Source organism: Mustelus asterias, unplaced genomic scaffold (genome assembly GCF_964213995.1).
Source record: "Mustelus asterias unplaced genomic scaffold, sMusAst1.hap1.1 HAP1_SCAFFOLD_1029, whole genome shotgun sequence".
NCBI classification, from domain to species: Eukaryota; Metazoa; Chordata; class Chondrichthyes; order Carcharhiniformes; family Triakidae; genus Mustelus; species Mustelus asterias.
In genome coordinates this window covers 1-25,642 of record NW_027590974.1, presented here as the reverse complement: position 1 = coordinate 25,642, position 25,642 = coordinate 1, and the positions used below count along the sequence as shown (strand labels likewise).

Sequence of the window (25,642 nt, the reverse complement as noted above, 5' to 3'; positions counted from 1 at the left end):
CTCTCTCTCAGGGAGATATCTGTACACTGACTGGTGTCTCAGTCCCGTCCTCTCTCTCAGGGAGATATCTGTACACTGACTGGTGTCTCTCAGTCCCCTCTCTCTCAGGGAGAAATCTGTACACTGACTGGAGTCTCTCAGTCACCTCTCTCTCTCTCAGGGAAATATCTGTACACTGACTGGTGTCTCGCAGTCCCCTCTCTCTCTCAGGGAGATATCTGTACACTGACTGGTGTCTCTCAGTCCCCCCTCTCTCTCTCAGGGAGATATCTGTACACTGACTGGTGTCTCTCAGTCCCCTCTCTCTCTCAGGGAGATATCTGTACACTGACTGGTGTCTCGCAGTCCCCTCTCTCTCTCAGGGAGATATCTGTACACTGACTGGTGTCTCTCAGTCCCCTCTCTCTCTCAGGGAGATATCTGTACACTGACTGGTGCCTCTCAGTCCTCTCTCTCTCAGGGAGATATCTGTACACTGACTGGTGTCTCGCAGTCCCCTCTCTCTCTCAGGGAGATATCTGTACACTGACTGGTGTCTCTCAGTCCCCTCTCTCTCCCTCAGGGAGATATCTGTACACTGACTGGTGTCTCCCAGTCCCGCCTCTCTCTCAGGGAGATATCTGTACACTGACTGGTGCCTCTCAGTCCCCTCTCTCTCTCGGAGGGAGATATCTGTACACTGACTGGTGTCTCTCAGTCCCCTCTCTCTCTCTCAGGGAGATATCTGTACACTGACTGGTGTCTCTCAGTCCCCTCTCTCTCTCTCAGGGAGATATCTGTACACTGACTGGTGTCTCTCAGTCCCCACTCTCTCTCTCGGGGAGATATCTGTACACTGACTGGTGTCTCCCAGTCCCCTCTCCCTCTCAGGGAGATATCTGTATACTGACTGGTGTCTCTCAGTCCCCTCTCTCTCTCAGGGAGATATCTGTACACTGACTGGTGTCTCTCAGTCCCACCTCTCTCTCTCAGGGAGATATCTGTACACTGACTGGTGTCTCTCAGTCCCCTCTCTCTCTCTCAGGGAGATATCTGTACACTGACTGGTGTCTCTCAGTCCCCTCTCTCTCAGGGAGATATCTGTACACTGACTGGTGTCTCTCAGTCTCCTCTCTCTCAGGGAGATATCTACACTGACTGCTGTCTCTCAGTCCCCTCTCTCTCTCTCAGGGAGATATCTGTACACTGACTGCTGTCTCTCAGTCCCCTCCCTCTCTCTCAGGGAGATATCTGTACACTGACTGGTGTCTCTCAGTCCTCTCTCTCTCTCTCTCTCTCAGGGAGATATCTGTACACTGACTGGTGTCTCTCAGTCTCCTCTCTCTCAGGGAGATATCTGTACACTGACTGGTGTCTCTCTGTCCCCTCTCTCTCCCTCAGGGAGATATCTGTACACTGACTGGTGTCTCTCAGACCCCTCTCTCTCTCAGGGAGATATCTGTACACTGACTGGTGTCTCTCAGACCCCTCTCTCTCTCAGGGAGATATCTGTGCACTGATTGGTGTCTCTCTGTCCCCCCTCTCTCTCTCAGTGAGATATCTGTACACTGACTGGTGTCTCTCAGTCCCCTCCCTCTCTCTCAGGGAGATATCTGTAGACTGACTGGTGTCTCTCCGTCTCCTCTCTCTCTCTCAGGGAGATATCTGTACACTGACTGGTGTCTCTCAGTCCCCCCCCCTCTCTCTCAGGGAGATATCTGTACACTGACTGGTGTCTCTCAGTTCCCTCTCTCTCTCTCAGGGAGATATCTGTACACTGACTGGTGACTCTCAGTTCCCTCTCTCTCTCTCAGGGAGATATCTGTCTACTGACTTGTGTCTCTCAGTCCCCTCTCTCTCTCTCAGGGGGATATATGTACACTGACTGGTGTCTCTCAGTGCCCTCTCTCTCTCAAAGAGATATCTGTACACTGACTGGTGTCTCTCAGTCCCCTCTCTCTCTCTCAGGGAGATATCTGTACACTGACGGGTGTCTCTCAGTCCCCTCTCTCTCTCTCAGGGAGATATCTGTACACTGACTGGTGTCTCTCAGTTCCCTCTCTCTCTCTCAGGGAGATATCTGTACACTGACTGGTGACTCTCAGTTCCCTCTCTCTCTCTCTCAGGGAGATATCTGTCTACTGACTTGTGTCTCTCAGTCCCCTCTCTCTCTCTCAGGGAGATATCTGTCTACTGACTTGTGTCTCTCAGTCCCCTCTCTCTCTCTCAGGGAGATATCTGTACACTGACTGGTGTCTCTCAGTCCCCTCTCTCTCTCTCAGGGAGATATCTGTACACTGACTGGTGTCTCTCCGTCTCCTCTCTCTCTCAGGGAGATATCTGTACACTGACTGGTGTCTCTCAGTCCCCTCTCTCTCAGGGAGATATCTGTACACTGACTGGTATCTCTCTGTCCCCTCTCTCTCGGAGTGTATTATCTCAACTGATTATCAATCTCCCAGAGATGTTCTGTTTTAATTGGGAATCCTGCAATGTCTCTCACCGGCCCTCATTCCTATCCTGGCACTGGAACCTTCTTGACTGGGAGAGAAGATCTCGTGAAAGTTTGGACTGTGACTTTATCTTTAATCATTCGTGGGACACGGGCGTCGCCGGCTGGGCCCAGCATTTATTGCCCATCCCTAGTTGCCCCTTGGAGGGCAGTTGAGAGTCAACCACATTGGCTGTGGCTCTGGAGTCACATGTAGGCCAGACCGGGGTAAGGGCGGCAGATTTCCTTCCCTAAAGGAACCAGATGGGTTTTTCCGACAATGGGTCATCAGTGGATTCTTAATCCCAGATATTATTTTGATGGAATTCAAATTCCACCATCTGCCGTGGCGGGGATTCGAACCCGGGTCCCCTGGATTAACAGTCTGGCGATAATACCACTAGGCCAGCGCCTCCCCCCCTCCCCCGCCTTGCTAATGAGGTTGGGGTAACTCACAATCTGAATCGTCATGGTCATCCATATCTTCGTGAGCCATCAGATCGCGGGCGTGTTGGATATTCTTCCCTTCATTGTAAATCTGTTTTCTCCTCAGCTCAAACTGCCTTCTTTTTTCTTTGGAGAAGAGAGGAAAAATTGTACATGAATCCCTGAGGGGAAAACCAGGGCACACAGCAACTACAATCTGTGGAACCACTTAACCATGATGTGGAGATGCCGGCGTTGGACTGGGGTAAACACAGTAAGAAGTCTCACAACACCAGGCTAACTCCGGAATCGGTTGCATTCTTGGACACACGCATCGCCATCAAGGACGGTCACCTCAGCACCTCACTGTACCGCAAGCCCACGGATAACCTCACGATGCTCCACTTCTCCAGCTTCCACCCTAAACACGTTAAAGAAGCCATCCCCTACGGACAAGCCCTCCGAATACACAGGATCTGCTCGGATGAGGAGGATCGCAACAGACACCTCCAGACGCTGAAAGATGTCCTCATAAGAACAGGATATGGCGCTCGACTCTTCGATCGACAGTTCCGACGCGCCACGGCGAAAAACCGCACCGACCTCCTCAGAAGACAAACACGGGACACGGCGGACAGAGTACCCTTCGTCGTCCAGTACTTCCCCGGAGCGGAGAAGCTACGGCATCTCCTCCGGAGCCTTTCAACATGTCATTGATGAAGACGAACATCTCGCCAAGGCCATCCCCACACCCCCACTTCTTGCCTTCAAACAACCGCGCAAACTCAAACAGACCATTGTCCGCAGCAAACTACCCAGCCTTCAGGAGAACAGTGATCACGACACCACACAACCCTGCCACAGCAACCTCTGCAAGACGTGCCGGATCATCGACACGGATGCCATCATCTCGCGTGGGAACACCATCTACCAGGTACACGGTACATACTCTTGCAACTCGGCCAACGTTGTCTACCTGATACGCTGCAGGAAAGGATGTCCCGAGGCATGGTACATTGGGGAAACCATGCAGACGCTACGACAACGGATGAATGAACACCACTCGACAATCACCAGGCAAGACTGTTCTCTTCCTGTTGGGGAACACTTCATCAGTCACGGGCATTCGGCCTCTGATCTTCGGGTAAGCGTTCTCCAAGGCGGCCTTCACGACACACGATAACGCAGAGTCGCTGAGCAGAGACTGATAGCCAAGTTCCGCACACATGAGGACGGCCTCAACCGGGATCTTGGGTTCATGTCACACTATCTGTAACCCCCCACGACTTGCCTGGGCTTGCAAAATCTCACGAACTGTCCTGTCTGGAGACAATACACATCTCTTTAACCTGTGCTTAACCCTCTCTCCACTCACATTGTCTGTACCTTTAAGACTTGATTACCTGTAAAGACTCGCATTCCAACCATTATTTTCTAAATTGAGTTTGTGTCTCTATATGCCCTGTTTGTGAACAGAACTCCCACTTACCTGAGTAAGGAGCGGCGCTCTGAAAGTTAGTGGCTTTTGCTACCAAATAAACCTGTTGGACTTTAACCTGGTGTTGTGAGACTTCTTACTGTGAACACTTAACCACCCAGGTAACAATACAATCAATTTTCAGCATCACACTGTCCAGGGAGCAGTCATACTCTTAATCTCCCCATCACACACTCCCAGGACAGATACAGCCCGGGGTTAGATACAGAGTAAAGCTCCCTCTACACTGTCCCCCATCAAACACTCCCAGGACAGATACAGCCCGGGGTTAGATACAGAGTAAAGCTCCCTCTACACTGTTCCCATCAAACACTCCCAGGACAGATACAGCCCGGGGTTAGATACACAGTAAAGCTCCCTCTACACTGTCCCCATCAAACACTCCCAGGACAGGTACAGCCCGGGGTTAGATACATAGTAAAGCTCCCTCTACACTGTCCCCATCAAACACTCCCAGGACAGATACAGCACGGGGTTAGATACAGAGTAAAGCTCCCTCTATACCATCCCCCAATCAAACACTCCCAGGACAGGTACAGCACGGGGTTAGAGACAGAGTAAAGCTCCCTCTACACTATCCCCCTTCAAACATTCCCAGGATAGGTACAGCATGGGGATAGATACAGAATAATGCTCCCTCTACACTGTCCCCATCAAACACTCCCAGGACAGGTACAGCACGGGGTTAGATACAGAGTAAAGCTCCCTCTACACTATCCCCCAACAAACACTCCCAGGACAGGTACAGCACAGGGTTAGATACAGAGTAAAGCTCCCTCTACACTGTCCCCATCAAACACTCCCAGGACAGGTACAGCACGGGGTTAGATACAGAGTAAAGCTCCCTCTACACTGTCCCCCATCAAACACTCCCAGGACAGGTACAGCACGGTGTTAGATGCAGAGTGAAGCTCCCTCGACAGTTTTAACCCCGAGTGCCAGTAACCCTGACACATCGCGCCGACACTATAGTTAAGAAAGCCCCACCAACGCCTCTACTTTCTCAGAAGACTAAGGAAATTTGGCATGTCTGCTACGACTCTCACCAACTTTTACAGATGCTCCATAGAAAGCATTCTTTCTGGTTGTATCACAGCTTGGTCTGGGGCTCCTGCTCTGCCCAAGACCACAAGGAACTACAAAAGGGTCGTGAATGTAGCCCAATCCATCACGCAAACCCAGCCTCCCATCCATTGACTCTGTCTACACTTCCCGCTGCCTCGGGGAAAAGCAACCAGCATAATGAAGGACCCCCCCCATGCACCCCCGACATTCTCTCTTCCACCTTCTTCCGTCGGGAAAAAGATCCACCAACCAACTCAGAAACAGCTTCTTCCCTGCTGCTGTCAGACTTTTGAATGGACCTACCTTGCATTAAGTTGATCTTTCTCTACACCCTAGCTATGACTGTAACACCACATTCTGCACTCTCTCCTTTCCTTCTCTATGAACAAAGAACAAAGAACAAAGAACAATACAGCACAGGAACCGGCCCTTCGGCCCTCCAAGCCCGCGCCGCTCCCCGGTCCAGGATTGAATCCTGAATCCAGGATCCCCGCCCAATTTTCCAGCCTATCTACATACCAATATCCTATCCACCGAGCTGTCCCTCACAGCTACGATGCTTTGTTCATTACAACCTATTAACTTACCCCCACCCCCCCATTCCAGACCATGTGATCTCCAGGGAGAGGCGAAAACCCAGAGTGAAAAACCCCAGGGCCAATATGGGGAAAAAAAAATCTGGGAAATTCCTCTCCGACCCCCTGAGGCGATCGAAACGAGTCCTGGAGATCACAATGGCCCCGATCGGAAAATGCTTCCCAACCCTAGTCATTTCCACTTCCACGAACACCATATGAATCCCCTGCCCCCGAGACAGGTTCCCAACTATCCGCAGTCTCACTCTGTACTGGCACCAGTAAGATGATCGTAGAATGAAGCCTTGAAACGAGAAACCAGGAACAATTAGCCCGCGCCGCTCCCTGGTCCAAACTAGATCACTCTTTTGTATCCCTCCATTCCCACTCCGTTCATATAGCTGTCTAGATAAGTCTTAAACGTTCCCAGTGTGTCCGCCTCCACCACCTTGCCCGGCAACACATTCCAGGCCCCCACGACCCTCTGTGTGAAATATGTCCTTCTGATATCTGTGTTAAACCTCCCCCCCTTCACCTTGAACCTATGACCCCTCGTGAACGTCACCACCGACCCGGGGAAAAGCTTCCCACCGTTCACCCTATCTATGCCTTTCATAATTTTATACACCTCTATTAAGTCTCCCCTCATCCTCCGTCTTTCCAAGGAGAACAACCCCAGTTTCCCCAATCTCTCCTCATAACCAAGCCTCTCCATACCAGGCAACATCCTGGTAAACCTCCTCTGTACTCTCTCCAAAGCCTCCACGTCCTTCTGGTAGTGTGGCGACCAGAACTGGACGCAGTATTCCAAATGCGGCCGAACCAACGTTCTATACATCTGCAACATCAGACCCCAACTTTTATACTCTATGCCCCGTCCTATAAAGGCAAGCATGCCATATGCCTTCTTCACCACCTTCTCCACCTGTGACGTCACCTTCAAAGATCTGTGGACTTGCACACCCAGGTCCCTCTGCGTCTCTACACCCTTTATGGTTCTTCCATTTATCGTGTAGCTCCTCCCTACATTATTCCCACCAAAATGCATCACTTCGCATTTATCAGGATTGAACTCCATCTGCCATTTCCTTGCCCAAATTTCCAGCCTATCTATATCCTTCTGTAGCCTCTGACAATGTTCCTCACTATCTGCAAGTCCTGCCAGTTTTGTGTCGTCCGCAAACTTACTGATCACCCCAGTTACTCCTTCTTCCAGATCATTTATATAAATCACAAACAGCAGAGGTCCCAATACAGAGCCCTGCGGTACACCACTAGTCACAGGCCTCCAGCCGGAAAAAGACCCTTCCACTACCACCCTCTGTCTTCTATGACCAAGCCAGTTCTCCACCCATCTAGCCACCTCCCCCTTTATCCCATGGGATCCAACCTTTTTCACTAGCCTACCATGAGGGACTTTGTCAAACGCTTTACTAAAGTCCATATAGACAACATCCACGGCCCTTCCTTCGTCAACCATTTTGGTCACTTCTTCAAAAAACACCACCAGGTTCGTGAGGCATGACCTCCCTCTCACAAAACCATGTTGACTATCGTTAATGAGTTTATTCCTTTCTAAATGCGCATACATCCTATCTTTAAGAATCTTCTCCAACAACTTCCCCACCACGGACGTCAAGCTCACCGGCCTATAATTACCCGGGTTATCCTTCCTACCCTTCTTAAATAACGGGACCACATTGGCTATCCTCCAATCCTCTGGGACCTCACCTGTGTCCAGTGACGAGACAAAGATTTGCGTCAGAGGCCCAACGATTTCACCTCTCGTCTCCCTGAGCAGCCTTGGATAGATTCCATCAGGCCCTGGGGATTTGTCAGTCTTTATATTCTCTAACAAACCTAACACTTCCTCCTTTGTAATGGAGATTTTCTCCAACGGTTCAACACTCCCCTCCGAGACACTCCCAGTCAACACATCCCTCTCCTTAGTGAATACCGACGCAAAGTATTCATTTAGGATCTCCCCTACCTCTTTGGGCTCCAAGCATAAGTCCCCACTTTTGTCCCTGAGAGGTCCGATTTTTTCCCTTACAACCCTTTTGTTCCTAACGTATGAATAAAATGCCTTGGGATTCTCCTTAATCCTGTCTGCCAAGAACATTTCGTGACCCCTTTTTGCTCTTCTAATTCCCCGTTTGAGTATTTTCCTACTTTCATTATACTCCTCCAGAGCTCCCTCCGTTTTTAGCTGCTTGGACCTAACATACGCCTCTCTTTTCCTTTTGACCAGTCCCTCAATTTCCCTGGTTATCCACGGTTCTCTAATCCTACCCTTCCTATCCTTCTTTTTTACAGGCACATGCTTGTCCTGTAGCCCTAACAACCGTTCCTTAAAAGACTGCCACATACCAGATGTGGATTTACCCTCAAACAGCCTCTCCCAATCAAGAGCTGCCAATTTCTGCCTGATCCCAATAAAGTTAGCCTTCCCCCAATCCAACACCTGACCCTTGGGACACCACTCATCCTTTTCCATCACTATCCTAAAGATATGCTTTGTCTGTATAGCGCGCAAGAAACAATACTTTTCACTGTCTCCCAATACATGTGACAATAATAAATCAAATCCTTCTCCCCTATGTACTCTATGAACGGTATGCTTTGTCTGTATAGCGCGCAAGAAACAATACTTTTCACTCTATCCCAATACATGTGACAATAATAAATAAAATCCTTCTCCCCTATGTACTCTATGAACGGTATGCTTTGTATAGTGCGCAAGAAACAATACTTTTCACTGTATCCCAATACATGTGACAATAATAAATCAAATCAGATCGAATCAAAAAATCAAAACACCACATGATGTGGACAGGTAGAGCTCCCTGGTTGGATCAGCCATTACAACCTTAATCAGGGAGCTCGTATTCAAAGAGTTCCGCTTCGTGGGTCTGGTTAACGTCGTTACAGAAGAGAGGGGCCAATGTGAACATCGGACCCTTCGAGGATGAGACTGGGGAAATAATAATGGGGAACCAGGAAATGGCAGAGGAGTGAAGGAAACTCTTTGCATCACTCTTCACGCTGGAAGTCACTAATATTCCAAAAATACTAAATAATCAAGGGGCAAAAATCAGAGAGGAAATGAATACAATCACAATATCTCGAGAGAAAGCACCTGAATCATACAGCGCAGAGGAGGCTCTTCAGCCCATCGAGCCTGCACTGACAACAATCCCACACAGGCCATGTCCCCGGAACCCCACATATTTACCCCACTAATCCCCCTGACACTAAGGAGCAATTTAGCATGGCCAATCCACCCAACCTGCACATCTTTGGACACTAAGGGGCAATTTAGCATGGCCAATTCACCTAACCTGCACATCTTTGGACACTAAGGGGCAATTTAGCATGGCCAATCCACCTAACCTACACATCTTTGGACACTAAGGGACAATTTAGCATGGCCAATCCATCGAACCTGCACATCTTTGGACACTAAGGGGCAATTTAGCATGGCCAATCCATCTAACCTACACGTCTTTGGACACTAAGGGGCAATTTAGCATGGCCAATCCATCTAACCTACACGACTTTGGACACTAAAGAACAATTTAGCATGTCCAATCCACCTAACCAGCACATCTTTGGACACTAAGGGACAATTTACCATGGCCAATCCACCTAACCTGCACATCTTTGGACACTAAGGGACAATTTAGCATGGCCAATCCACTTAACTACACATCTTTGGACACTAAGGAGCAATTTCGCATGGCCAATCCCCCTAACCTCATAGAATGATAGAATTATAGAATCACACAGTGCAGTAGAGGCCCTTTAGCCCATTGAGGCCACACTAAGACATTAGAAACACCTGAACTCCCGCCTAATCCCATCTTGCCATCACTTGGCCCAGAGCCTGGAATGTTATGATGTGCCAAGTGTTCATCCAGGTACTTTTTAAAGGATGTGAGGCATCCCGCCTCCACCACCCTCCCAGGCAGCGCATTCCAGACCCTCACCACCCTCTGGGTAAAAAGGATTTTCCTCACATCTCCCCTAAACCTCTCACCCCTCACCTTGAACCTGTGTCCCCTCATGACTGACCCTCCAACTAAGGGGAACAGCTGCTCCTTATCCACTCTGTCCGTGTCCCTCATAATCTTGAACACCTCGATCAGGTCGCCCCTCAGTCTTCTCTGCTCCAGAGAAAACAACCCAAGTCTACCCAACCTCTCTTCATAACTTAAACGTTCCATCATCCCAGGCAGCATCCTGGTGAATCTCCTCTGCACTCCCTCCAGTGCACTAGAGGTGGCGCGGTGACACAGTGGTTAGCACTGCTGCCTCACAGCGCCAGGGACCCGGGTTCGATTCCCGGTAAGGACGGCAGATTTCCTCCCCTAAAGGAACCAGATGGGTTTTTCCGACAATGGGTCATCAGTAGATTCTTAATCCCAGATATTTTTTAGTGAATTCAAATTCCACCATCTGCCGTGGCGGGATTCGAACCCGGGTCCCCCAGAACGTTAGCTGAGTTTCTGGATTAATAAATAGTCCAGCGATAATACCACCAGGCCGTCGCCTCCCCATGGAGCTCAGATACAGAGCAGCCATGAATGGTGGGCCAGCCTGGAGGGGCTGAATGGCCTCTCCCTCGTGCAGGGACAGCGTTGCACTCACCACGATCAACAATTGGAATATCTTCCTCATCAGATTCCTGCTTCTTAATCTTTGGTTTCTTTACTTTGCCTTTTCTTGCTTGATTCAGGTTGCTCATCCTAAAGGGTGAACACACAGTTATATCCAAGCAACACCATCCTGCCTGCTACTCCCCGCTCCCCCGCACCCGCCCGCCACACCCGCACCCTCCCCACGCTGCGCCAGACCCACCACCCTCCTCGCGCCCCAACCCCCTCCCCAGGAACCATGGGAATGAGGGCAGGGTCACTCCGGGGTCAGTCACTGGCTCCCATCCCAAAGGCCCTGGACCCGGAGTCCCACCATTCCCCAACTGGGCCTGCTCACCAAGGGTTCATGGGGATTTTCCTCCCTCTTTCTCTCTCTCTCTGTCTTTGTTCATCTCTCTCTTTCTCTCCATCTCTCTCTCTCTGTCAGTCTGTCACTTTCTGTCTGTCGCTCTCTGTCTATCTGTCCGTCTATCACTGCCTCTCTCTGTCTGTCCGTCTATCACTGCCTCTCTCTGTCTGTCGCTCTCCCTCACTGTCCCCCTCTCTTTCTGTCCCCCTCTGCCCCTCTCTCTCTGTCCCCCTCTGCCCCTCTCTCTCTGTCCCCCTCTGCCCCTCTCTCTCTGTCCCCCTCTGCCCCTCTCTCTCTGTCCCCCTCTGCCCCTCTCTCTCTGTCCCCCTCTGCCCCTCTCTCTCTGTCCCCCTCTGCCCCTCTCTCTCTGCGTCTCTCTGCCCCTCTCTCTCTGCGTCTCTCTGCCCCTCTCTCTCTGCGTCTCTCTGCCCCTCTCTCTCTGCGTCTCTCTGCCCCTCTCTCTCTGCGTCTCTCTGCCCCTCTCTCTCTGCGTCTCTCTGCCCCTCTCTCTCTGCGTCTCTCTGCCCCTCTCTCTCTGCGTCTCTCTGCCCCTCTCTCTCTGCGTCTCTCTGCCCCTCTCTCTCTGCGTCTCTCTGCCCCTCTCTCTCTGCGTCTCTCTGCCCCTCTCTCTCTGCGTCTCTCTGCCCCTCTCTCTCTGCGTCTCTCTGCCCCTCTCTCTCTGCGTCTCTCTGCCCCTCTCTCTCTGCGTCTCTCTGCCCCTCTCTCTCTGCGTCTCTCTGCCCCTCTCTCTCTGCGTCTCTCTGCCCCTCTCTCTCTGCGTCTCTCTGCCCCTCTCTCTCTGCGTCTCTCTGCCCCTCTCTCTCTGCGTCTCTCTGCCCCTCTCTCTCTGCGTCTCTCTGCCCCTCTCTCTCTGCGTCTCTCTGCCCCTCTCTCTCTGCGTCTCTCTGCCCCTCTCTCTCTGCGTCTCTCTGCCCCTCTCTCTCTGCGTCTCTCTGCCCCTCTCTCTCTGCGTCTCTCTGCCCCTCTCTCTCTGCGTCTCTCTGCCCCTCTCTCTCTGCGTCTCTCTGCCCCTCTCTCTCTGCGTCTCTCTGCCCCTCTCTCTCTGCGTCTCTCTGCCCCTCTCTCTCTGCGTCTCTCTGCCCCTCTCTCTCTGCGTCTCTCTGCCCCTCTCTCTCTGCGTCTCTCTGCCCCTCTCTCTCTGCGTCTCTCTGCCCCTCTCTCTCTGCGTCTCTCTGCCCCTCTCTCTCTGCGTCTCTCTGCCCCACTCTCTCTGCGTCTCTCTGCCCCACTCTCTCTGCGTCTCTCTGCCCCACTCTCTCTGCGTCTCTCTGCCCCACTCTCTCTGCGTCTCTCTGCCCCACTCTCTCTGCGTCTCTCTGCCCCACTCTCTCTGCGTCTCTCTGCCCCACTCTCTCTGCGTCTCTCTGCCCCACTCTCTCTGCGTCTCTCTGCCCCACTCTCTCTGCGTCTCTCTGCCCCACTCTCTCTGCGTCTCTCTGCCCCACTCTCTCTGCGTCTCTCTGCCCCACTCTCTCTGCGTCTCTCTGCCCCACTCTCTCTGCGTCTCTCTGCCCCACTCTCTCTGCGTCTCTCTGCCCCACTCTCTCTGCGTCTCTCTGCCCCACTCTCTCTGCGTCTCTCTGCCCCACTCTCTCTGCGTCTCTCTGCCCCACTCTCTCTGCGTCTCTCTGCCCCACTCTCTCTGCCTCTCTCTGCCCCTCTCTCTGCGTCTCTCTGCCCCTCTCTCTCTCTGCGTCTCTCTGCCCCACTCTCTCTGCGTCTCTCTGCCCCTCTCTCTCTGCGTCTCTCTGCCCCTCTCTCTGCCCCTCTCTCTGCCCCTCTCTCTGCCCCTCTCTCTGCCCCTCTCTCTGCCCCTCTCTCTGCCGTCTCTCTGCCCCTCTCTCTGCGTCTCTCTGCCCCTCTCTCTGCGTCTCTCTGCCCCTCTCTCTCTGCGTCTCTCTGCCCCTCTCTCTCTGCGTCTCTCTGCCCCTCTCTCTCTGCGTCTCTCTGCCCCTCTCTCTCTGCGTCTCTCTGCCCCTCTCTCTCTGCGTCTCTCTGCCCCTCTCTCTCTGCGTCTCTCTGCCCCTCTCTCTCTGCGTCTCTCTGCCCCTCTCTCTCTGCGTCTCTCTGCCCCTCTCTCTCTGCGTCTCTCTGCCCCTCTCTCTCTGCGTCTCTCTGCCCCTCTCTCTCTGCGTCTCTCTGCCCCTCTCTCTCTGCGTCTCTCTGCCCCTCTCTCTCTGCGTCTCTCTGCCCCTCTCTCTCTGCGTCTCTCTGCCCCTCTCTCTCTGCGTCTCTCTGCCCCTCTCTCTCTGCGTCTCTCTGCCCCTCTCTCTCTGCGTCTCTCTGCCCCTCTCTCTCTGCGTCTCTCTGCCCCTCTCTCTCTGCGTCTCTCTGCCCCTCTCTCTCTGCGTCTCTCTGCCCCTCTCTCTCTGCGTCTCTCTGCCCCTCTCTCTCTGCGTCTCTCTGCCCCTCTCTCTCTCTCTCTGCGTCTCTCTGCCCCTCTCTCTCTGCGTCTCTCTGCCCCTCTCTCTCTGCGTCTCTCTGCCCCTCTCTCTCTGCGTCTCTCTGCCCCTCTCTCTCTGCGTCTCTCTGCCCCTCTCTCTCTGCGTCTCTCTGCCCCTCTCTCTCTGCGTCTCTCTGCCCCTCTCTCTCTGCGTCTCTCTGCCCCTCTCTCTCTGCGTCTCTCTGCCCCTCTCTCTCTGCGTCTCTCTGCCCCTCTCTCTCTGCGTCTCTCTGCCCCTCTCTCTCTGCGTCTCTCTGCCCCTCTCTCTCTGCGTCTCTCTGCCCCTCTCTCTCTGCGTCTCTCTGCCCCTCTCTCTCTGCGTCTCTCTGCCCCTCTCTCTCTGCGTCTCTCTGCCCCTCTCTCTCTGCGTCTCTCTGCCCCTCTCTCTCTGCGTCTCTCTGCCCCTCTCTCTCTGCGTCTCTCTGCCCCTCTCTCTCTGCGTCTCTCTGCCCCTCTCTCTCTGCGTCTCTCTGCCCCTCTCTCTCTGCGTCTCTCTGCCCCTCTCTCTCTGCGTCTCTCTGCCCCTCTCTCTCTGCGTCTCTCTGCCCCTCTCTCTCTGCGTCTCTCTGCCCCTCTCTCTCTGCGTCTCTCTGCCCCTCTCTCTCTGCGTCTCTCTGCCCCTCTCTCTCTGCGTCTCTCTGCCCCTCTCTCTCTGCGTCTCTCTGCCCCTCTCTCTCTGCGTCTCTCTGCCCCTCTCTCTCTGCGTCTCTCTGCCCCTCTCTCTCTGCGTCTCTCTGCCCCTCTCTCTCTGCGTCTCTCTGCCCCTCTCTCTCTGCGTCTCTCTGCCCCTCTCTCTCTGCGTCTCTCTGCCCCTCTCTCTCTGCGTCTCTCTGCCCCTCTCTCTCTGCGTCTCTCTGCCCCTCTCTCTCTGCGTCTCTCTGCCCCTCTCTCTCTGCGTCTCTCTGCCCCTCTCTCTCTGCGTCTCTCTGCCCCTCTCTCTCTGCGCTCTCTCTGCCCCTCTCTGCGTCTCTCTGCGTCTCCCTCCCTCTCTCTCTGCGTCTCTCTGCCCCTCTCTCTCTGCGTCTCTCTGCCCCTCTCTCTCTGCGTCTCTCTGCCCCTCTCTCTCTGCGTCTCTCTGCCCCTCTCTCTCTGCGTCTCTCTGCCCCTCTCTCTCTGCGTCTCTCTGCCCCTCTCTCTCTGCGTCTCTCTGCCCCTCTCTCTCTGCGTCTCTCTGCCCCTCTCTCTCTGCGTCTCTCTGCCCCTCTCTCTCTGCGTCTCTCTGCCCCTCTCTCTCTGCGTCTCTCTGCCCCTCTCTCTCTGCGTCTCTCTGCCCCTCTCTCTCTGCGTCTCTCTGCCCCTCTCTCTCTGCGTCTCTCTGCCCCTCTCTCTCTGCGTCTCTCTGCCCCTCTCTCTCTGCGTCTCTCTGCCCCTCTCTCTCTGCGTCTCTCTGCCCCTCTCTCTCTGCGTCTCTCTGCCCCTCTCTCTCTGCGTCTCTCTGCCCCTCTCTCTCTGCGTCTCTCTGCCCCTCTCTCTCTGCGTCTCTCTGCCCCTCTCTCTCTGCGTCTCTCTGCCCCTCTCTCTCTGCGCTCTCTCTGCCCCTCTCTCTCTGCCTTCTCTCTGCCCCTCTCTCTCTGCCCCTCTCTCTCTGCCCTCTCCCTCTCTGCCCCTCTCTCTCTGCGTCTCTCTGCCCCTCTCTCTCTGCGTCTCTCTGCCCCTCTCTCTCTGCGTCTCTCTGCCCCTCTCTCTCTGCGTCTCTCTGCCCCTCTCTCTCTGCGTCTCTCTGCCCCTCTCTCTCTGCGTCTCTCTGCCCCTCTCTCTCTGCGTCTCTCTGCCCCTCTCTCTCTGCGTCTCTCTGCCCCTCTCTCTCTGCGTCTCTCTGCCCCTCTCTCTCTGCGTCTCTCTGCCCCTCTCTCTCTGCGTCTCTCTGCCCCTCTCTCTCTGCGTCTCTCTGCCCCTCTCTCTCTGCGTCTCTCTGCCCCTCTCTCTCTGCGTCTCTCTGCCCCTCTCTCTCTGCGTCTCTCTGCCCCTCTCTCTCTGCGTCTCTCTGCCCCTCTCTCTCTGCGTCTCTCTGCCCCTCTCTCTCTGCGTCTCTCTGCCCCTCTCTCTCTGCGTCTCTCTGCCCCTCTCTCTCTGCGTCTCTCTGCCCCTCTCTCTCTGCGTCTCTCTGCCCCTCTCTCTCTGCGTCTCTCTGCCCCTCTCTCTCTGCGTCTCTCTGCCCCTCTCTCTCTGCGTCTCTCTGCCCCTCTCTCTCTGCGTCTCTCTGCCCCTCTCTCTCTGCGTCTCTCTGCCCCTCTCTCTCTGCGTCTCTCTGCCCCTCTCTCTCTGCGTCTCTCTGCCCCTCTCTCTCTGCGTCTCTCTGCCCCTCTCTCTCTGCGTCTCTCTGCCCCTCTCTCTCTGCGTCTCTCTGCCCCTCTCTCTCTGCGTCTCTCTGCCCCTCTCTCTCTGCGTCTCTCTGCCCCTCTCTCTCTGCGTCTCTCTGCCCCTCTCTCTCTGCGTCTCTCTGCCCCTCTCTCTCTGCGTCTCTCTGCCCCTCTCTCTCTGCGTCTCTCTGCCCCTCTCTCTCTGCGTCTCTCTGCCCCTCTCTCTCTGCGTCTCTCTGCCCCTCTCTCTCTGCGTCTCTCTGCCCCTCTCTCTCTGCGTCTCTCTGCCCCTCTCTCTCTGCGTCTCTCTGCCCCTCTCTCTCTGCGTCTCTCTGCCCCTCTCTCTCTGCGTCTCTCTGCCCCTCTCTCTCTGCGTCTCTCTGCCCCTCTCTCTCTGCGTCTCTCTGCCCCTCTCTCTCTGCGTCTCTCTGCCCCTCTCTCTCTGCGTCTCTCTGCCCCTCTCTCTCTGCGTCTCTCTGCCCCTCTCTCTCTGCGTCTCTCTGCCCCTCTCTCTCTGCGTCTCTCTGCCCCTCTCTCTCTGCGTCTCTCTCCCTCTCTTCTGCCCCTCTCTCTCTGCGTCTCTCTGCCCCTCTCTCTCTGCGTCTCTCTGCCCCCTCTCTCTCTGCGTCTCTCTGCCCTCTCTCTCTGCGTCTCTCTGCCCCTCTCTCTCTGCGTCTCTCTGCCCCTCTCTCTCTGCGTCTCTCTGCCCCTCTCTCTCTGCGTCTCTCTGCCCCTCTCTCTCTGCGTCTCTCTGCCCCACTCTCTCTGCGTCTCTCTGCCCCTCTCTCTCTGCCCTCTCTGCCCCTCTCTCTCTGCGTCTCTCTGCCCCTCTCTCTCTGCGTCTCTCTGCCCCTCTCTCTCTGCGTCTCTCTGCCCCTCTCTCTCTGCGTCTCTCTGCCCCACTCTCTCTGCGTCTCTCTGCCCCACTCTCTCTGCGTCTCTCTGCCCCACTCTCTCTGCGTCTCTCTGCCCCACTCTCTCTGCGTCTCTCTGCCCCACTCTCTCTGCGTCTCTCTGCCCCACTCTCTCTGCGTCTCTCTGCCCCACTCTCTCTGCGTCTCTCTGCCCCACTCTCTCTGCGTCTCTCTGCCCCACTCTCTCTGCGTCTCTCTGCCCCACTCTCTCTGCGTCTCTCTGCCCCACTCTCTCTGCGTCTCTCTGCCCCACTCTCTCTGCGTCTCTCTGCCCCACTCTCTCTGCGTCTCTCTGCCCCACTCTCTCTGCGTCTCTCTGCCCCTCTCTCTGCGTCTCTCTGCCCCACTCTCTCTGCGTCTCTCTGCCCCACTCTCTCTGCGTCTCTCTGCCCCACTCTCTCTGCGTCTCTCTGCCCCACTCTCTCTGCGTCTCTCTGCCCCTCTCTCTGCGTCTCTCTGCCCCTCTCTCTGCGTCTCTCTGCCCCTCTCTCTGCGTCTCTCTGCCCCTCTCTCTGCGTCTCTCTGCCCCTCTCTCTGCGTCTCTCTGCCCCTCTCTCTGCGTCTCTCTGCCCCTCTCTCTGCGTCTCTCTGCCCCTCTCTCTGCGTCTCTCTGCCCCTCTCTCTGCGTCTCTCTGCCCCTCTCTCTGCGTCTCTCTGCCCCTCTCTGCGTCTCTCTGCCCCTCTCTCTGCGTCTCTCTGCCCCTCTCTCTGCGTCTCTCTGCCCCTCTCTCTGCGTCTCTCTGCCCCTCTCTCTGCGTCTCTCTGCCCCTCTCTCTGCGTCTCTGCCCCTCTCTCTGCGTCTCTCTGCCCCTCTCTCTGCGTCTCTCTGCCCCTCTCTCTGCGTCTCTCTGCCCCTCTCTCTGCGGCTCTCTGCCCCTCTCTCTGCGGCTCTCTGCCCCTCTCTCTGCGGCTCTCTGCCCCTCTCTCTGCGGCTCTCTGCCCCTCTCTCTGCGGCTCTCTGCCCCTCTCTCTGCGGCTCTCTGCCCCTCTCTCTGCGGCTCTCTGCCCCTCTCTCTGCGGCTCTCTGCCCCTCTCTCTGCGGCTCTCTGCCCCTCTCTCTGCGGCTCTCTGCCCTCTCTCTGCGGCTCTCTGCCCCTCTCTCTGCGGCTCTCTGCCCCTCTCTCTGCGGCTCTCTGCCCCTCTCTCTGCGGCTCTCTGCCCCTCTCTCTGCGGCTCTCTGCCCCTCTCTCTGCGGCTCTCTGCCCCTCTCTCTGCGGCTCTCTGCCCCTCTCTCTGCGGCTCTCTGCCCCTCTCTCTGCGGCTCTCTGCCCCTCTCTCTGCGGCTCTCTGCCCCTCTCTCTGCGGCTCTCTGCCCCTCTCTCTGCGGCTCTCTGCCCCTCTCTCTGCGGCTCTCTGCCCCTCTCTCTGCGGCTCTCTGCCCCTCTCTCTGCGGCTCTCTGCCCTTCTCTGCGGCTCTCTGCCCCTCTCTCTGCGGCTCTCTGCCCCTCTCTGCGGCTCTCTGCCCTCTCTCTGCGCTCTCTGCCCCTCTCTCTGCCGCTCTCTGCCCCTCTCTCTGCGGCTCTCTGCCCTCTCTCTGCGGCTCTCTGCCCCTCTCTGCGGCTCTCTGCCCCTCTCTCTGGGCTCTCTGCCCCTCTCTCTGCGCTCTCTGCCCCTCTCTCTGCGGCTCTCTGCCCCTCTCTCTGCGGCTCTCTGCCCCTCTCTCTGCGGCTCTCTGCCCCTCTCTCTGCGGCTCTCTGCCCCTCTCTCGGCTCTCTGCCCCTCTCTCTGCGGCTCTCTGCCCCTCTCTCTGCGCGCCTTAGTCTCTGCCCCTCTCTCGCTCTCTGCCCCTCTCTCGCTCTCTGCCCCTCTCTCGCTCTCTGCCCCTCTCTCGCTCTCTGCCCCTCTCTCGCTCTCTGCCCCTCTCTCGCTCTCTGCCCCTCTCTCGCTCTCTGCCCCTCTCTCGCTCTCTGCCCCTCTCTCGCTCTCTGCCCCTCTCTCGCTCTCTGCCCCTCTCTCGCTCTCTGCCCCTCTCTCGCTCTCTGCCCCTCTCTCGCTCTCTGCCCCTCTCTCGCTCTCTGCCTCTCTCGCTCTCTGCCCTCTCTCGCTCTCTGCCCCTCTCTCGCTCTCTGCCCTCTCTCGCTCTCTGCCCCTCTCTCGCTCTCTGCCCCTCTCTCGCTCTCTGCCCCTCTCTCGCTCTCTGCCCCTCTCTCGCTCTCTGCCCCTCTCTCGCTCTCTGCCCTCTCTCGCTCTCTGCCCCTCTCTCGCTCTCTGCCTCCTCTCTCGCTCTCTGCCCCTCTCTCGCTCTCTGCCTCTCTCTCGCTCTCTGCCCCTCTCTCGCTCTCTGCCCCTCTCTCGCTCTCTGCCCCTCTCTCGCTCTCTGCCCCTCTCTCGCTCTCTGCCCCTCTCTCGCTCTCTGCCTCTCTCTCGCTCTCTGCCTCTCTCTCGCTCTCTGCCTCTCTCTCGCTCTCTGCCTCTCTCTCGCTCTCTGCCTCTCTCTCGCTCTCTGCCTCTCTCTCGCTCTCTGCCTCTCTCTCGCTCTCTGCCTCTCTCTCGCTCTCTGCCTCTCTCTCGCTCTCTGCCTCTCTCTCGCTCTCTGCCTCTCTCTCGCTCTCTGCCTCTCTCTCGCTCTCTGCCTCTCTCTCGCTCTCTGCTCTCTCTCTCGCTCTCTGCCTCTCTCTCGCTCTCTGCCTCTCTCTCGCTCTCTGCCTCTCTCTCGCTCTCTGCCTCTCTCTCGCTCTCTGCCTCTCTCTCGCTCTCTGCCTCTCTCTCGCTCTCTGCCTCTCTCTCGCTCTCTGCCTCTCTCTCGCTCTCTGCCTCTCTCTCGCTCTCTGCTCTCTCTCGCTCTCTGCCTCTCTCTCGCTCTCTGCCTCTTCTCGCTCTCTGCCTCTCTCTCGCTCTCTGCCTCTCTCTCGCTCTCTGCCTCTCTCTCGCTCTCTGCCTCTCTCTCGCTCTCTGCCTCTCTCTCGCTCTCTGCCTCTCTCTCGCTCTCTGCCTCTCTCTCGCTCTCTGCCTCTCTCTCGCTCCCTGCGTCTCTCTCGCTCCCTGCGTCTCTCAGTCCCTCTCTCAGGAGGCAGTGTTGTGGCCACGGGACAGTTCCGCTCAGAGGGGGAAATGTATGCCATTGGTAATGTTGTCCCTCCTTTGCTGCTGGCTCCAGTGCGTGTACCTGGAGCTGAGAAAGATCGAGAGGTTCGAATCCCGCCACGGCAGATGGTGGAATCTGAATTCAATAAAAAATATCTGGAATTAAGAATCTACTGATGACCCATTGTTGGAAAAACCCATCTGGTTCCCTTTAGGGAAGGAAATCTGCCGTCCTTACCCCGGTCTGGCCTACATGTGACTCCAGAGCCACAGCCAATGTGGTTGACTCTCAACCGCCCTCCAAAGGGCAACTAGGGATGGGCAATAAATGCTGGGCCCAGCCAGCGACGCCCGTGTCCCAGGAATGAATAAAAAATACCCTCTCCCGCAGGCCCCCAACTCCACACACGCTGATAGACCCCAAACCCTCAACTTAACTCGCCGATATTTAGACTATTCATGTTAGTGAGGCTCGGGAGAACATCTTCTATCAGGCCATTAGAAATAGGAACATGAGGAGGCCTTTCAGCCCGTCAAGCCTGTCCCACCATTCAATAGGATCATGGCTGATCCGACAGTCGTCACGACCACTTTCCTGCCCTTGTCCCATCACCTTTCACTCCCATACAGATCAACAATCTATCTCAGACTTAAATATACTCAAGGTCTCTCTCTCCAATTATTGCCCATCCCTAGTTGCCCCTTGGAGGGCTGTTGAGAGTCAACCACATTGGCTGTGGCTCTGGAGTCACATGTAGGCCAGACCGGGTAAGGACGGCAGATTTCCTTCCCTAAAGGAACCAGATGGGTTTTTCCGACAATGGGTCATCAGGAGATTCTTAATTCTAGGTACTTTAAATTGAATTCAAATTCCACCACCTGCGGGATTCGAACCGGGTCCCCCAGCTGAGTTTTTGGATTAATAGCCGAGTGACAATACGACTCGGCCATTGCCTCCCTCTGTGAGCAGGGAATGGGGTGAGTGGCTAAGTGTTGGTACTGCACCTTGATGACAGGTCTTCCATGGACACCCTGTGATTCGTGCTGCTTCCCGGCTGTTCCTCGATACTGTAGCTGAGGGAAAGGAAAATGGCCGTTAGCTTTTGGCGGTTATTCCTGGGCGTCTCAAGGCAGCCCATCGTCGCTGGGCTAGTAATCCAGGCAGCCCAGGTAATGCTCTGGCATCCCGGCTTCGAATCCCACCACGGCAGGTGGTGAAGTTTGATTTCCAGTAGACAATAATAGGGAGCAGCACGGTGGCACAGCGGGTTAGCACCGCTGCCTCACAGAGCCAGGGACCCGGGTTCGATTCCCGGCAGCACGGTGGCACAGCGGGTTAGCACCGCTGCCTCACAGAGCCAGGGACCCGGGTTCGATTCCCGGCAGCACGGTGGCACAGCGGGTTAGCACCGCTGTCTCACAGAGCCAGGGACCCGGGTTTGATTCCCAGCTTGTCTATGCGGAGTTTGGACATTCTCCCTGCTCCGTGTCTGGGTTGGTTTCCTCCCACACTCCAAAGATGTGTAGGTTAGATGGATTGGCCATGCTAAATTGCCCCTTAGTGTCCAAAGATGTGTAGGTTAGGTGGATTGGCCATGCTAAATTGCCCCTTAGTGTCCAAAGATGTGTAGGTTAGGTGGATTGGCCATGCTAAATTGTCCCTTAGTGTCCAAAGATGTGTAGGTTAGGGGGATTGGCCATGCTAAATTGCCCCTTAGTGTCCAAAGATGTGTAGGTTAGGGGGATTGGCCATGCTAAATTGCCCCTTAGTGTTCAAAGATATACAGGTTAGGTGGATTGGTCATGCTAAATTGCCCCTTAGTGTCCAAAGATATACAGGTTAGGTGGATTGGTCATGCTAAATTGCCCCTTAGTGTCCAAAGATATACAGGTTAGGTGGATTGGTCATGCTAAATTGCCCCTTAGTGTCCAAAGATGTGCAGGTTAGGTGGATTGGCCATGCTAAATTGCCCCTTAGTGTCAAAACATATACAGGTTAGGTGGATTGGCCATGCTAAATTGCCCCTTAGTGTCCAAGGATGTGCAGGTTAGGTGGATTGGCCATGCTAAATTGCCCCTTAATGTCCAAGGATGTGCAGGTTAGGTGGATTGGCCATGCTAAATTGCCCCTTAGTGTCCAAAGATGTGCAGGTTAGATGGATTGGCCATGCTAAATTGCCCCTTAGTGTCCAAGGATGTGCAGGTTAGGTGGATTGGCCATGCTAAATTGCCCCTTAGTGTCAAAAGATATACAGGTTAGGTGGATTGGCCATGCTAAATTGCCCCTTAGTGTCCAAGGATGTGCAGGTTAGGTGGATTGGCCATGCTAAATTGCCCTTAGTGTCCAAGGATGTGCAGGTTAGGTGGATTGGCCATGCTAAATTGCCCCTTAGTGTCAAAACATATACAGGTTAGGTGGATTGGCCATGCTAAATTGCCCCTTAGTGTCCAAAGATGTGCAGGTTAGGTGGATTGGCCATGCTAAATTGTCCCTTAGTGTCCAAGGATGTGCAGGTTAGGTGGATTGGCCATGCTAAATTGCCCCTTAGTGTCCAAAGATGTGCAGGTTAGGTGGATTGGCCATGCTAAATTGCCCCTTAGTGTTCAAAGATAGGTTCATAAAATCCCTCCAGTGCAGAAGGAGGCTATTCAGCCCATCGAGTCTGCACTGACAACAATCCCACCCAGACCCTATCCCCAGAACCCCATGCATTTACCCTAGCTAGTCTCCCTGACAAGGGGCAATTTAGCATGGCCAATCCACCTAACCCGCACATCTTTGGACTGTGGGAGGAAACCGGAGCACCCGGAGGAAACCCACGCAGACACGGGGAGAACGTGCAGACTCCAAACAGACAGTGACCCGAGCCGGGAATCGAACCTGGGTCCCTGGAGCTGTGAAGCGGCAGTGCTAACCCACTGTGCCACCCTGCACAGTGATCCATTAACACACGACAGACCAAGAATTCATAGCTGAATCAAAGGTTATGAGGAGAAAGCAGGATTGAGTTGGATGATCAGCTATGGTCATGATGAATGGCGGAGCAGGCTCGGAGGGCCGAATGGCCTCCTCCTGCTTCTATCTTCTATGTTTCTATGACGCAACAGGTTCTGGTGTGAAGTTAAAATGGGAATCCTACCCCGACATGGGATCTTAAAGAGCATTAAGTGCCACACCTGTGGGTGAATGTAACTGCCCTCTCTACCGGCCCAGGAAAAGCGTATTTCAGAAATATATCCAGCAGCTCCGATCTGGAAAACTCACTCACTGGAATAATAAGGAGTCAGGCAGTCCTGATTCCCAATGTCCGGAGCCGGGGGGTTGGAAGCTAATCACAAAGACTAGGGAAGCATCGTAACTCCTGAAGATCCATCAACAGGAGCTGAGACGGAATGCTCCCCACTTGCCTGGATAAGTGCGGCTCCAACAGCACTCAAGAAGCTTGACACCAACATTAACACCGCAATGAAGTTACTGTGAAAATCCCCCTAGTCTCCACACTCCGGCGCCTGTTCGGGTAACACTGAGGGAGAATTTAGCACGGCCCAATGCACCCTAACCCGCACGTCTTTCGGACTGTGGGAGGAAACCGGAGCACCCAGAGGAAACCCACGCAGACACGGGGAGAACGTGCAGACTCCGCACAGACAGTGACCCGAGGCCGGGAGTCGAACCCAGGTCCCCGATGCTGTGAGGCAGCAGCGATAACCCACTGTGCCACCGTGTGATTATCTGACAGCCCCAGGTTTGGACTAACTATCCAAGCGAGAATATCGCCTGCCCTGTAGTGGATCGCCTGTCCTGTAGAGGATCGCCTGTCCTGTAGAGGATCGCCTGTCCTGGAGTGGATCGCCTGTCCTGGAGTGGATCGCCTGTCCTGGAGTGGGATCGCCTGTCCTGTAGTGGATCGCCTGTCATGTAGTGGATTACCTGTCCTGTACTTGATTTACAGTCCTGTAGTGGATTTACAGTCCTGTGATGGATCACCTGTCCTGTAGTGGATCACCTGTCCCGTAGTGGATCGCCTGTCATATAGTGGATTACCTGTCCTGTACTTGATTTACAGTTCTGTAGTGGATTTACAGTTCTGTAGTGGATTTACAGTTCCTGTGATGGAATCACCTGTCCTGTAGTGGATCACCTGTCTGGTAGTGGATCACCTGTCCTGTAGTGGATCACCTGCCCTGCGGTGGATCACCTGCCCTGCGGTGGATCACCCGCCCTGCGGTGGATCACCCGCCCTGCGGTGGATCACCCGCCCTGCGGTGGATCACCCGCCCTGCGGTGGATCACCCGCCCTGCGGTGGATCACCCGCCCTGCGGTGGATCATCTGCCCTATCATGGATCACCTGTCCTGTAATGGATCACCTGTCCTGTAATGGGATCAGTCCTGTAATGGATCACCTGTCTTGGAGTGGATCACCTGTCCTGTAATGGATCACCTGTCCTGTAATGGATCACCTGTCCTGTAATGGATCACCTGTCTTGAAGTGGATTACCTGTCCTGTAATGGATCACCTGTCTTGGAGTGGATCACCAGTCCTGTAATGGATCACCTGTCTTGGAGTGGATTACCTGTCCTGTAATGGATCACCTGTCTTGGAGTGGATTACCTGTCCTGTAATGGATCACCTGTCTTGGAGTGGATTACCTGTAAGGAGTTTTTGGTTCATTGATAGCCATCTGTCCATAGTTCTTTCCGGGTGGTTTGTACGTGGCGATTATATTCATCTCATCCCAGGACTGTGACTTCTTCTGGCTGAAATTAAACACAACGCAGTCAGTGCGTCTGCCCAGCGTCTGCACAGCGTCTGCACAGTGTCCGAGCAATGTCTGCCCAGCGTCTGCACCACGTCTGCCCAGCGTCTGCACCGCGTCTGCCCAGTGTCTGTCCAGATCAAATTGCCCGAGGCAAGAACCTCAGCACTGGGCCCATCCTTCTCCCCTCCCTCCCCGCCTCCACCATCTCCCCCTTTCCCCTCCCCCGGCCCCCATCCTCCCCCCTCTATAGATACCTCCTCATCCTCCCCTTTCTCCCCTTGCCCCCCTCTTGCCCCACTGCCTCCCTCCACTCTCCTCCCCCCCCCACACACATCCTCCGCCTGTCTCCCTCCCCCTCACCCATCCATCCACACCATCCTCCTCCCAGCTCCTCCTCCCCTGGTTCTCCCCCTTCCTACTCCCTCCGCTGCTCACCCTCTCCCCTCGTTCCCCCTGTCTGATGGCAAAGCCACACTCCAAACACAGTAACAGACTCACTGCCTCCCCCTCTCTCTCTCCCTCCCCCAGACTCACCCCCTCATTCCCCCAGACACCCTCACTCCCTTCCTCCCCAGGCACCTGCTCTCCCCCTCCCCCAGACACCCTCATTCCCTCCCCCGGACTCACTCCCTCCCCCGGACTCACTCCCTCCCCCGGACTCACTCCCTCCCCCGGACTCACTCCCTCCCCCGGACTCACTCCCTCCCCCGGACTCACTCCTCCCCCGGACTCACTCCCTCCCCCGGACTCACTCCCTCCCCCGGACTCACTCCCTCCCCCGGACTCACTCCCTCCCCCGGACTCACTCCCTCCCCCGGACTCACTCCCTCCCCCGGACTCACTCCCTCCCCCGGACTCACTCCCTCCCCCGGACTCACTCCCTCCCCCGGACTCACTCCCTCCCCCGGACTCACTCCCTCCCCCGGACTCACTCCCTCCCCCGGACTCACTCCCTCCCCCGGACTCACTCCCTCCCCCGGACTCACTCCCTCCCCCGGACTCACTCCCTCATCTCTCTCTCCCTCCCTCCCGCAGCCTCACGCACTCGGAGTGCCCTGGGGAATTATGTGCCCTGGGGAATTATTGTCAGTGAATTAGGTCGAGCGAGGTTATATCGCCTCGCTGGTTCTTGTGGG

General features: G+C 55.4%; 1 protein-coding gene across 1 annotated transcript in view; it reads right to left on the bottom strand.

The window, feature by feature from the left end:
* LOC144487775 (protein phosphatase inhibitor 2-like) overlaps positions 1–24,500 on the bottom strand; it is a 77,730-nt gene extending 53,230 nt beyond the window's left edge. Inside the window, exons 1-4 of the mRNA XM_078205847.1 lie at positions 24,397–24,500; positions 20,749–20,817; positions 10,685–10,782; positions 2,927–3,043 (exon numbers count right to left, since the gene is read on the bottom strand). Of these exons, the coding sequence (XP_078061973.1) occupies positions 2,927–3,043; positions 10,685–10,782; positions 20,749–20,817; positions 24,397–24,476 (364 nt within the window). The 5' untranslated portion in view covers positions 24,477–24,500. The remainder of the gene's footprint in view (positions 1–2,926; positions 3,044–10,684; positions 10,783–20,748; positions 20,818–24,396) is intronic.
* Between the last annotated feature and the right edge of the window lie 1,142 nt (positions 24,501–25,642).